Source organism: Rhynchophorus ferrugineus, unplaced genomic scaffold, assembly GCF_030347505.1.
Source record: "Rhynchophorus ferrugineus isolate W39M unplaced genomic scaffold, kcgeb_rfMv2 rfM8, whole genome shotgun sequence".
In the NCBI taxonomy this organism is placed as follows: Eukaryota; Metazoa; Arthropoda; class Insecta; order Coleoptera; family Curculionidae; genus Rhynchophorus; species Rhynchophorus ferrugineus.
In genome coordinates this window covers 32,085,441-32,099,527 of record NW_027472587.1, presented here as the reverse complement: position 1 = coordinate 32,099,527, position 14,087 = coordinate 32,085,441, and the positions used below count along the sequence as shown (strand labels likewise).

The 14,087-nt window shown below is 32.0% G+C and overlaps 2 protein-coding genes across 2 annotated transcripts in view; one reads left to right on the top strand and one right to left on the bottom strand.

Annotated features, from left to right (window-relative positions):
• The window catches only part of LOC143200983 (rifampicin phosphotransferase), an 84,374-nt gene extending 78,408 nt beyond the window's left edge, over positions 1-5,966 (top strand). Inside the window, exon 29 of the mRNA XM_076411798.1 lies at positions 5,762-5,966. Coding sequence (XP_076267913.1) covers positions 5,762-5,889 — 128 coding nt within the window. The 3' untranslated portion in view covers positions 5,890-5,966. The remainder of the gene's footprint in view (positions 1-5,761) is intronic.
• LOC143200986 (follicle-stimulating hormone receptor) overlaps positions 1-14,087 on the bottom strand; it is a 233,562-nt gene that overhangs the window by 165,683 nt on the left and 53,792 nt on the right. The gene's annotated exons all lie outside the window — the stretch shown is intronic.

Here is a 14,087-nt window from a genome sequence, read left to right as displayed (position 1 = left end):
TCAAAAATATAATTTCGAATTTTTAAATTATGACTTAAACGCTTAAAAGTGAAAGTAATTTCGTTTTGATCTATTAACTCTTTAACTTTTGCTTTTCTGCTAATTAAACTAAGTAATTTTTACAAACCTCCTTTGAATCCAGCTACAAACTCACCCAATTAAAAGCTCATTGCAGAGATCAGAACAAATGGAATGCCGCCCTCCTGCTACAAATATAAATGCTGCTGAGAACGACGAAATCATTCGGAAGGCCAACTCCGTTCGTTCTCATGTTCCGCCGAGTTATCTTTTAAACCATCTAGTCACTCCTAAAATACCTTCGATAATATTTCGATAGCCCAAATCAAAAATCTTCCCTACAAGCAGCTCGCCGAACTAAGTAATATTATCAACGCCATTCTGAGGCTACAACACTTTCCATCCACATGGAAACATGCATTCATCGCAGTTATCCCCAAAAAAGAAGCTAAGTCGTCACCTTCTAACTACAGACCTATCAGCCTACTAAGTTCCATTTCCAAGCTTGCTGAAAGAGCAATTCTTTATGCTCTTAATAATTTCACGAAGACAAACAATATCATTCCAGATGAGCAATTCGGGTTCCGCGCCAAACACTCAGCCGTTCATCAGACCCATCGGTTGGCCGCAAAAATGAACTGTGCTGTTAACCAACGTGAAAGAGTTGGAGCGGTCTTCTTGGACCTAACCAAAGTCTTTGACAAAGTTTGACATGAAGGCTTAGTGGCGAAATCCATCCGATTAGGTCTACCTGATGACCTAACAGCTCTTATCAAATCATTTCTGTCAGGACGATCGTTCCAGGTGAAGATTACAGATTCCCAGTTTCCAGGTCTCTCTAGTCGGAAAACCATCGGCGCAGGAATTCCACAAGGCTCCACCCTGGCACCCGCTCTATTTAATATTTTTCTTTCAGATATACCTAGGAGACCACAAGTTGAGGCAGCTTTTTACGCAGACGACACTGCTTACTTTGCTTTTTCAAGAGTACATCCGACGCAGACTCCAAAAACAACTCGATAAAACGGTCCAGTGGTTACATTTCTGTAGGTTGCAGGTCAACCCACAGAAAACCCAGGCTATCTTCTTTCACAAGAATCGTTTTGCACCAAGCACTTCGCGTCTTAAAGCCTAGGCAGGTGAAATGTATTCAAGTCTTTCAAAACAAAATTCTCAGGAGAATAATCAATGTCCCCTGGTTCGTCAGGAACAATCAAATTCGTAGAGAAACAGGCGTCCTCCAAGTTCACAATTTTATATCCGAGCTCTACTCGAGATATTTCTCCACTCTTCGTCCCTCGGACAATAGATGTATTACCGAGCTGGCCGATATTTTAGGACAATAACTCATTCGGCTCTTCGTGGTCTTATTCTATCACAGCCGACACTTCCCCGTCGTGCTCTAACTCCAAATTGTCTCGACCTTCTCCGGCGAGCGATTAACTCATGTATCGCCAGCTGCGTGACGATAACGACGCCACATTCTTGTCTGGTGCCTTGTGCCTCTTAACGGTGTTACCGGTTACGGACACCCTCCTTACTAACAGTAAGAATTATCAGTTAGGGTCATTGGATCAGCTGATGTGCTGATGTGATCAGCTGGGTGGGGTTTAGTGGGAAGCCCAGGGGTAATCTCCACATAACCAGTCCAACTCGCTTATTCCTGCGGGTCTTCCCGACCAGGTATCCGTAACAGGATTCACCTTTCCGGTTCCAGGCCAAAAAAATAAAACAAATGATAGTCGGGCGAGGTAAAGTCCACTCTGTACGGTGGAAACACCAAAACTTCTTCCCAGCCATTATCTCTCAATATTTACTGAATGGCTAAAGATGTATGTAGTTTGTGTTTTTCAGTGAACTTTAACTGCTGATAGTACGGAGTGAAATTAACAGTATGGCCATTACTGACTTTCTTATCCCAAAATCCAATGATTTTGTTTCGTTTCAATTAAGATTAATGAATGGATAATCGACCCATTGTTTTTTTGCTATTACTTCATGTAGAATCTAAGTATCCAGCCTCTTTTGATATCAAGTTTTATGTAAATGATTCGAAATTGTTTTATGATTTATACTTTGGTGCCATATCCATATCACAAGATCAAATATGTCGGACTACCTCGATATTTAAATTAATATCATCGACTTGCTGAACACTGAGGACAGTACAAGTGGAATATCAATATTCAAAGCGCAATAACTTTTGACTGAATTAACAAATGATATTAGCTTTATATCTAAAATATTTTATGGATAATTACCTTAAAAACGCCCTATAGTAGGGAATCATAATTATCTTAAGTATGTGCCTTTCAAATTATCTACAAATTAATTTTTCCTCAACATTATTTTCTCCACCCTATATATTTTTGGCAATATAAAACTTTCCATTCATATACGTGGTACGTTTTAACATTAATTCACAAGAAAATACTGGGCCAAGGTTAGATTTGAAAAAGTTTTTTCGATCAAAAGTTTTATAAACTTAGTATAACGAATAATATAGTAATCAGGAAGCTGCAGGTTACGACTATATGCAACTCGGCGTAAAGTTGTAGCGGAAAGTACTTTGTGGTCCCGAGTTGAGCTGATTCTTCTGAAGCATCCGGAAATTTACAAAACTTTTATAATGACTTTTTCTTAACGAGTCCATTATATGTGCAAGTTTTAGTCGCTTTTTTTTAAGTTTTGTCAAACGTATGTCGAAGAGTCAATGTTACTATACTCCTCCATTAATTCTCAAAAAGTTTTTTAATGTCGTAGAATTTATATTCGCAACAAAATATATACCGCTACCATCGTCGCTCCTTAATGAGGACGGCCAGAAAAAAAATTTGACAAAAAAATTGAACCGACTTCAAAAAATAAATAAGTTCTTCTAAAAATTAAAAAATAATCAAGCCTAGATTTTTAACACAAGAAAAAAACGATTCAAAATAAAGTATGTACATTATAATCGTTGTAATAACTAACTAAAAATAAACAACATCTACTACACGCATTTTATATTCTACTATATACATAAAATTTGGCTTAATACCTACCTGAACCTATTTATCTATTTACAACATTATTTTAAATACTACCAACTGATTACTTTGAAGTCGGTGCCGAACCTAAACAGTTATATTTATTTGGATTTGTTTTGTGGTTAATTTTTTTTTGTATATGTGACATAATTATATTATCCTTTTTACATTTTTTAGTCTCGGCACCGACTTCAAACTGATCAGTTGGTAGTAGTTAAAATAATATTGTAAACAGATAAATAGATTTAGTTAGGTATTAAGCTAAATTGTGTGTGTATATAGTAGAATATAAAATACGTGTAGTAGATAGGTTAAATAAGGTTTTTGTTTATTTTGATTTAGTTATTACAACGATTATTATGTACATACTTGAAAGGTTTCTTGCGTTAAAAATCTAAGTTTGATTATTTTTTAATTTTTAAATCGGTTCAATTGTTTTGTTACAATTATGCAGTTATTTTATTTAATATTACAATGGGTAGACCATGTAAAGATGAAGCCCGTTTGAGAAAAAATGGGAATAAAGGAATAATGATTGAAAATAAGGAACTCTTCATATACTTTCGATGCTCTAAGTATCATTGCTGCTCACTCTAAAAGTATGCATATCTTTACTGCTTTTAATATAGTCGATACAAAAAAATTCATCTAACTATTAAAGATGTATTATTAAAACCAGTTACTTTTGCACATATAAAATTAAACGTGCATAATCAGAGTCAACTGCAATCAAACTCGGATATTTTACGTAGCTATTAGGTGCTTGCATGTATTCTGATCCATATGAGTGATGTGATGGGCATCAATGTAAACAATGGTCCTCAAAATTTTTACATTAATTTCGAAATACTTGCAGAAACCTATAGTAATTTTGCTCCATGTCCAATTGTTAATTTTGGTTTCAACGATTTAAAAGTGGTGATTTAGATGTCAATAACAATAATGTGCCAAAAAATATCAATGAATCCTAAGACTTATTAGACGAAAACTTAGCCAAAATCACTCACAAGATTTTCAGACAGCTTAGCATTTTTTTATAACATCTTTATTAGATACGCTTAGTACAATCTTAATTTACAATTAATTTATTACTACTTTTCCTATATACTTGGATTAATTAACAAGCAAGACGAGTGGGAGAAAATACATCAATATGTATTCCACAATTATAAAATTATAATTATTTATTAATTATTAACTTGTAGCTATAGTTTACACTAAATGTATACACTTTATATAAGTTCGTATGGTTTTGTTCGCTTCAATCTCCTGACATCCTGTGCGCTGTCCAGTAGTTGTATTGCTTCCACGTTAGTATGATTTAGTAAACTTCTTTCATGTTTCAAAGCGAAAGCTTGGATAACTTCGCAAATCCATTTGATTTCCAGGTCATCGTGCTGTTCTTCATTGGCTACATAGCGATAGGCATTAGTAATCAATCGAAAAACCTTGTTTTGACAGCGTTGTATTACTTGTTGATTTGAATTTTTAGTGTAACCCCATATTTGCACCCCATAGGTCCAAATTGGCTTTATATTTGTATTATAGATCAACATCTTTGATTTAGATCAAGTTGAGAGTATCTTCCGACTAACCAGTATAGTTGTTTTATTTTGGTTCTAATGTGTTTTGCTTTTTGTCGAATTTTGAGGAATCGGGCATCCTTGAGTGATATAATTAAGTTTTTATTATTTCGCCTCAAAGCAAAATTAACGTTCACACTTTTTTTATTGCCCTAGATAGAGATATATCTTTTGCCATAATAATTGTGTCGTCAGCAAAGATTCCAAGAAGTGTTTCTTTTGTTGTTGTAATGTCAGCAGTGTAGAGCAAATACAGGAAAGGTCCTAAGACGCTACCTTGTGGAACTCCAGCCGAGATATTTTTAAATGTCGAGAACGCCATTTCGTGCGATATTCTAAATTTTCTTCAGAATATATATGACTCCAATAATTGACAATAGTTACGCGGTAACAAGCTTAGCAATTGATAAATCAACTATTTCAAGACATTTACATGCAATGATAAAGATCCCAAAGGAGGGAAATTGGCTTCCAAACGCATTGACTGAAAATACCATTTTGACATATATATTTCATTGCGTGTTAACTAAAATTGAAAAATATTCAGTGGTATGTAGTAACTGTCAATAAGAAGTGAATTTACCAACATAATCCCGAGCACAAAAACATTTGCGTTAATTCAGGAGAACCATCGGCGTCGACATCAAAGTAGAATATTAATGACCATAAAGTAATTCTATGCATATCAGCTATAACTGCATGAAACTGTTACCGCAAATGTCTGCCTACATCCTATGGGCAAATTGAACAACGTATTGTTGCAAAAAAACATCAGCCAAGAGTAGCCTGTCGTGTAATGTCATTATCTTACATGATAACGCTAGATCACACTATATACCATACTAGCTCAAGGTTCTGCATACCCAGCGTACTCATCGAACATGACACTTTCTGCTTACCACCGAGATGGTCCAAAATGGATAAAAATATGGTAAACAATTGTAAAAAATCACGCAAAATATTTTAATTAATATATGTTGTACTAATATTTCTCAATAAATCCTCTTTAAAAGTGAAAAAAAAAACGATCAGAATACAGGCAAGCACGTAATACTATATTTTAGATGACTCTTGACTCGTTATTTTTCTGAATGCAATTAAAGTAATTTGTCTAAGTGTATTCTTTTACAGGCGCTGTTGTGGCCAGAGAGTACGGACTCCCCTGCATTGTGGGTGTTAAGAACGTCACAAAGATCTTCAAGACCGGAGATATCGTATATCTGTCTGGAAAAACAGGCGAGCTGGGCAAAGTGGAATAACAACAATAACCATATCGATGTCAAGTCGTCGACCCTTACAATATACTTACAGGCCAAATAAAAATTGCTGTTTGTTAGTGGAGCATTATTTTTCAACCTTCTTTGTATGCCCGTATGACCTCGAATGGTCGATAATGGAAATTAGATCACCCTAAAAAGGGACAGTTTAAAAATTAGGCAAAACATGAATTGCTGTAGAAAAAAAGGGGTGTTAATTTTTCATTTGTGGACGTAAAAAAAAGTAATTTTAGCATATGGTATTTTCATAGATCAACTTCTTTTACTTATTAAGGGGCTATTCTAGTCTATAAATTTTTAAAAAATAATTTTTTTTATATTGTCAATTCTGGACCCCTTAAGATTATACCCTTAAAAGGATTTTTCAAAATATAAAATATTTTTGGACACATAGCTGTTTTAGGTACGCAGCATCTAAATACGAGACTTTATTCTACGGCTACTTTATTCGAGATGGCTAACATCATAGCTCAAGTTCTACTAAATCGATGTACTTGAAATTACTTGAAAACTTGAATACACATCAAATTATTACGCCTATTAGTATATAGGATTTACATCAAATGTTATTACTATGTAAAATTTGAGTACATTTGTAACCCTGTTGAAGCCTTACTGAGAGGCTTCACTTTTTAGTATACACCTTTGTCAATTCGTCAACTTTTAAATGTGAACCAGAAAAAATTCCAGTGTTTCAGTTCCAGTATTTTCATTCCATATCATGAAATGCCGTGCGAATCTTACGGAAAACATGCGCCATGAATTCCAACATGTGAATACTGATTTTGACGTTCTTAAGGTGGCGATTTTGACACCGAAGACAAATTGCGTTTTCGGCAGCCAACATTTTGGGGATTTGAAAGCATTACTTAACGATGTCAAATGCAAAAAGAAGATTCCGAATTGTTAGGAGAAAGACAAGAAACCATTTCCAACCGCTTGAAAACCATGGAAATGATCCAAAAACTTGGATATTTTGTGAAGTTTGAATTGAAACCAATAGATATTGATAGGCATAGTTTGATCATGTAATGTTACTTCAACCTCAAAATCGGAAAGGTTTTCTGAATGGTACTGTTATTGGTGATAAAATCTATTACTATAATCCAAAACGAAAAATATCAAGGGGACACCTGATCATGCATCAACATTAGTGGCAAAGCCGAATATCCATTTCTAAGCTCCGTATTGGGTGAAATTATTTTGGTATGGTACACCATAAGCTACCAATACCTAATGAAACCATCAATGGGGACCGCTATCGACTGCTGTTGGTGCGTTTCAGTCGAGAACTATACGGAAAATGCCCAAAATACGAGCAAAAATACAACAATACCATTCTTTACCAAATATTGCAAAATCGGTAAAAACATACTTAGAAACATTAAAATCGACAGTTCTACCCCACCCGTCGTATTCTCCAGACCTTGATTGTTCTTATTATTACTTGCTTCAACACAGGAGTTGTAACCTATCTGGGCAGTGCTTTACATCTTATGAAGATACCGAAAAATGGATCTATGAATAGCCTCATATATATATTCTTTCTCTTCATCCTAATTTTAATTTATATACATATGTATATATATATATATATATATATATATATATATATATATATGTATTGTTATTTCGAGGTGGTATTCATAAATTAAAATTAAGATGAAGAGAAACATTGAAATCGATAGAGTAGTTTGAATAAAATACATTGTACTGATTTTTCACAATAAAGCTTCAAATGAAAAAATCCTTTAAAACTAATTTATAAGCGGAATAAAGAAACAATTCAAAAATGTCTTTGTCAAATTTTTTCAAAATAAGTTTGTTATAACTTTTCTTTAATACGATAAAAAATGTATAGTGACATACCCCCTTAAAAATGTCGAAAGCTTCTTAAGTACTATAACATTACGACTGATTAGCGATTCAATCAATGCGTAATGTTGTTCTGCCCTCTGTTATCTATAATTGAAATCTTAAAAAAAATAAATCCCGCTTCTAGCATTCCTTAGGACCTGATAACTTAATTATACTAAAACAATCCGTACTAGCACAAATCCCTACAATGCTTTACTTTTACAGAGGTTAGCTAATTCCAAAGATGGACTCACGCGAATCTTTTTATTGGATATATATCATTTACGTCGGTTATTCCATTATCAAGGTGCCACGTCTCGAATAAGGTAAATGAATTTAACTTACCTAAATAAATTGGAAGTTTTTAATATTTTAGTTTGAATTTTCTTTAAAAACATCGACTGCTTTTATAATAGTGTGCTGCGTAAATATGCTCCATTATTATCGATGATAACTTCTACAATTTAGATAAGTGACGCTTTCATGTTAGATTTCACAAACGCAACACATTCATGTCTTTCAAAGTTAATTTATTCATATAAATTTAAATGAAATATGTTTTCTGACAAAACCATAATTCCGCTAATGTGAAACTCTGCTTTTTGGACGAAAAGTCATTTTTACAAGTCTCTTTTGAAACTTTTAAAGATTGAAACACATGGCAATTTCGCAAGAACCAAATCATACAATGAATATATCACTACCTCCCAGCCAATCTTTTTTTCAAAATAGCTAGAGATGTGTGTGGACTTGCATTGTTCTAGTGGAAAACTTTTTTCTGATCTCTAATATTAATTATTGAAAATAGATAGTTGAATTACTCGGTTTAGCTAGACTTACATTGATAAATGAAATCATTGGCGTCACCGCAGACTTTACTGCCGTTTATGAAGCTTTTCCCATCCTCGGATCTTTTTCCAGGATCTTTTTCGCGCATTATTGTCATGCCTAATGCATTCATCTGCTGTAATCATTGATTCCAAAAATGACTGTATTACGTTTAGTGAATGGAAACTCGGTCTATTATATTTTTCACTATTAATAGTTAAATTAAATAATAATTAAAGTCAAGTATAGAGCGTTTTAGTATTCAGTTTTATGTAAATAGTTCAAAATCATTTTATAGTCAATGTTCAGCTCCATAAAGATGTGTGAGATGAAAACACAATATCTGACTGATTAAAGGAAAGGCTACCTTTATATCTAAATGTTATATAAGATGTTACCTTTCAAACTATTACTAACTATTACAAAAGATACTATTGATGCAAGTTTAATGATATTTATAAGGAAATATCGAGAATATTTTCTTCAATCTATAAATATGATGGGTTGAAAATAGCAAAAGCTTTTGGTTCACTTCAAAACTATTTTATTTTAAGGGTTGATGTGGTGACTTGTTGGCATTCACAGATTCGCATTTGCCATTCAGGCTTAACATAAACACTCCGCACCGTCGTAATCAATAAAATGTAGAGTGATATTAATATTTAGATTGTTTTTAAAAGTATTATCCAAAGTATAAAATACCACCGATACAAGCTTATCCATAAAAATGACATAATAATAACGTAATGATTTTTTAATACAATAATATAATTGGGTATTGTTAAAATATGATTGTTGAATTATTGACAATACTATTCATAACCCATTGAATCTTCAGGACATTTTTGAAAATTACTTGTAGTAATGGGATATTTTTTCACCGTAATTTTTAGATCAAGCTTCAAACCAAAACTTCATTCATACGAATCCTTTTGTTGTTGGTTACTCAATTATTATTTATATCTTAATTAAGATAATTCAAAATCATAATCAACAATTTCATTCATGCTTCAGTTACATTCTTCTTTTATGTAGATTCTATTTTCTATAAGAAGAAAAATTGGTAAACCAAATATTAGAATAGGCCGAATGATATCTTCAGATATGTAACAGTACACCTAGTCTTCATTAACATCCCTTGTTGGCATTAAAAATCAGTATAAATTGTTTTGATGTTATACCGAAATGAAGGTTGCAAAAAAATGGTATTAAGATGTAAAAAACTTCTGATAGTTCTAGAACTTGACTGTATTGAACTTAGAATTTGTCTCTATAGAGACTTAAATCTACGTATTTATTTAGGACGCTCATTGGTTCTTACGCAATCTCTGATAAAATTAAATAATAAGATATTTTTACAAAATAAATTGAACCGACTTTAAAAAATAAATATAGAACCGGAAGAACAAAGTAAAAAATAATCAAACCTAGACTTTTAAGGCAAAAAAAAGTTTCAAAATAAAATATGTACGTAATAATCTTTGTAATAACTAAATAAAAATTAGTTTTAAGTCGGTGACAAACAATACAAAAATAATATAATAATAGAAATTCGATTAATTAGAAATTAATAATTGTTCCTATAGTATCTGGGTATATCCACAATATGCTTATATAAAAATGCTTATATTATGTTGATAATAATTCTCGCAAAATGTCCTCATAATTGACGTCCATCGGTTTCCGTAACATCTTGTAAATTATCAACTTATTATGTAGGGATAATTTAACTATTCTACCAAACAACTACCTTTGGGAACTATCGACTGAAAACAGTCGAAACAATCGATAGTGGCAAAACAGTCGATAGTTAAAAAACTAGCGCATGAATACTATTAACATGCAATTACTAATTTCATTCTAGAGTAGAATTACTTTTATATTTGAATGTTCTGTGGATCTGTAAAAAAGAATGGAATCTTTCTATGGAATGGAATAATACCCAACAAAAACTTTATCGTATTTTAATTAAAGTTAATTTCAGTCGAAAGTTCCCAACGCTATAAATAGCCAATACATTTTTTTATATTCTAATTCGAAATCTCTTATTATCTTTGTAATGTGCTCAACCAAAAAACCACGAAACGTTTAGGATTCTCCTGAGGAACTTGGTTTGGAAAACTTGAAGCCGTTTAACCTGGTTGGGTGTAAGAAACTTGAAGTAGACATTAGATCCGTAAAGGAGTATGGACCGAATTAATATCTTATAAAACAAGCATTTGATGGAGATGGGAAGTCTGCTAGGAGTGCAGATCAGATAAGATAGCAGGTTTGCTATACCTAAACCTCTCTGGATTGTTTTGTGGATTTGTCGGTCGAAGTGGAGACCTAGGTGATGACGTTATCCAGGAATGGAATTGTGGTATCGATCTTAAGTTGTGTCCCCTAGTCACTAAAGTGTGTTAACTGTTAGTTCGACCAACTCATGATGGATAATTCCTTTTCAGTACCATCAAGTACTTAACAGTATCTTTCTTAGCGCGATCTTTTCTTTCTTTTGGTTTTTTTAGCCGTTTGCCAAACTTCTCCAAGGATTAACTGCTATCTATTTCCATTTTATTTTCGTCGATTCTAGTAACTTGTTTCAAAAATGGATCGATTTTACATTAATTACGCTTTAACTACGATTTATGTACAAAAATTCATACATATACTAGTACTAGTTTCATACATAATGATGAAATGACACCCTATAGTGTTAAAAAATATTTAAAATGTCAAACTAATGTAATTTTCTTCCAAAAATTGTACCTAGTAAATCACCAAGAAAATCACCACTTCTACTATTTTTTTCGATCAAGGAATGATTTTCTAAAACAATAAACATTATATTGTTATTTACAAGTAAACTACGAATAAAATCATAAAACTATATATATTACAAAAAATCTATATAAGCATAAATTCGGTGCATTTTTGTCAAGGTCGCGGCTAGGACGACAGAGCCACCCGAATGTTAAAAATCAGTCGAATGAAACTGGTAGAACCAAAAATAATAACTAATAGTACACGACAGAAACAATCGATAGTAAATGGTAACAAAATCAGTCAGGCCGAAAATAGCGACTGAAAACAGTCGACTAAAACAGTAACTAGTAAAAAGTAGTAAATTGAGTGGAACCAAAAGTAGCGACTTAAACAGTCAAATTGCGGATAGTAAATTTCAGTTGAAAGTTCCCAACGCTACAAATAACCAATTAATTTTTTTATATTCTGATTAGAGTTCTATTACTATCTTTGTAATAACAATATCTTCCAATAAAGTTTTGTATCAAGATTCATCCAAATGTAGTTAGTATTGTTACTCTATGCGATATTTTATTAAAAAACCAATGAAAACTGGATTTACTTAATTAATTCTTCCGTAAACAACCAACACGTGTTTCCCCTTCGTGCACTTTATAGACAGATAATTGATCCTGATGTTATGAAGCTAACTTATTTTGTTTCCGTAATTGCAACGTAGATGTCGTTCAAATATATTATTATTACTTCTAGCGATGCCGGGTTATCAGCGAACGTGGTAATAGCAGCGTCTAATTGCTGTGAAATGTCACATATATGGAGCACGTAAAGAATGGGGCCCGATATACTACCGAGCGAAATACTTGCCTTAATTAGTCTAAGTGTTCTGGAAATATGTGTTGTTCAAAATATATGTTTGGGCATTATATAATTCTGTATAAAAATGTTTTCTTTGCCACATTGTACGATATCATTTTCTTTTAATTTAATTTTAATATGCATTTAAAGCACCTATTGTTACATATAAAAGATTGGAGAAAAGCTATAATATCTCTAATACTAATTATTTACAGAATCCATAATATAGGATATTTTACAGGTCCACAGAATATTATAGGAAATATTATAGAATTATATAGAAATATTATAGAAAAAAATATTATAGAATATTTTACAGATCCACAGAATATTATAGATATAGATTTAGCGTCATATATTAGATTTTGTAGATTCAACAAAGTTTTTTTCCATCATGTTTTTTAGTGATGATTTTTTAGTGAATGTTGGTCTTAAAGGTAAATCGCGTCCTGGCTGGCCAGTTGTTAAAGTCGACAAATATTTGTAAAAAAATCGAGGAAGACAAACATATTTCTGCATTTATATATAACTATATTCTATCCAAAACAGCAGTGAAGCAACGTGGTCCGAATTGATGACGTTGTTAATGAGTTTTAGTACATTTTGACTTTGACATATAACAAAATTCTAATCTAAATAAAATAATTAAAAAAAAGTTATCTAATATAATTTATTTTAACAGTATAGTACATCTAATGTATATATTATCGAACGGACTTAATTTATACGTTAAAGTTGTTTTATTATATTTACATTGAACTTTTTCCACACTAGGTAGAGTTTTGGGTGCGCTTTTTTATGTAGTGGTATCCCCCGAAGACCTAATCCATTTAATTAACAGGTGTATATTTACGTAATGTATTTTACTTTCGTTAGAGAGCATATTTAAATTTTACACTTATTTCTTGGTTCTTTCGATGCAATGTTTTCTTGTAAAGTCATTTGGATATTAGTATATTTCTCCTTAGTTTATTCTGTTATTACCTGTATACATCTTTCTTGATAAAACTACATTTAATCACTGTATTCTCCTTAAAGCATTTGCCGTATCTGCAAAAGAGTTAATATTATTTCTCTCCTCATACGTTTTAATCACACGTTCATGTATATTCTGAACAATAACACACGTAAAGCTTTAACACTCTAAAACAGAATTTCGTAAAATTAAAGTATATTAATCCATACAGTTCTGGTTTGAAAATCCTTCTCGACCTGAATGTCTATTGTAATAATTCTTTGCAATATGATATAAATATGAGCAATCTGATCTAATACGTATCTTTTCTCAGACTTATTTCTAAAAAAGTAAATTATATAAAATAAAATTAAATATTTCATTTATATTTAATGTAAAAATTTAAAATAGTTCATTTTTAACACGGTTTATTCAAAACTTATTTGATGTTCTTTAAGCCATTACTTAATTGCAACCTTTGTTGATGCACTTATTGGCATCTCCACCAGTGTTCTATGATATGGTTCCAGGTTCCTCCAAGTTCTCTAAAAGCTGATTTTCAAACCTCTGCAGAAACAAGTTATGGATCATTACTCTATGGTACTCACTTAGAGGAAAATACTAATTCTCCACCAGCAATAAAACCATTCCTGATTCCAGCATGAAAAACTATATGCCTGTAATGAATTATTAATAAATATTGTGAGTAACAAAACCTAATCGATAGTTATTCCAACGTTTACTTTTTTCCATCAACTTTTGTTTTCTCTACACCATATTTATCCCAATGTACCCTTCTGAAATATCCGTGTCTCATTTAAATGTGCAAATTAATATAATAATTCTTCCTTAATTTTGATATATGCTTTTAAAAATCGTATTCTTTTAAAAACAATGTCTAAAAATACCATTAAAGCCCTTCATAGGTTATCTTTAT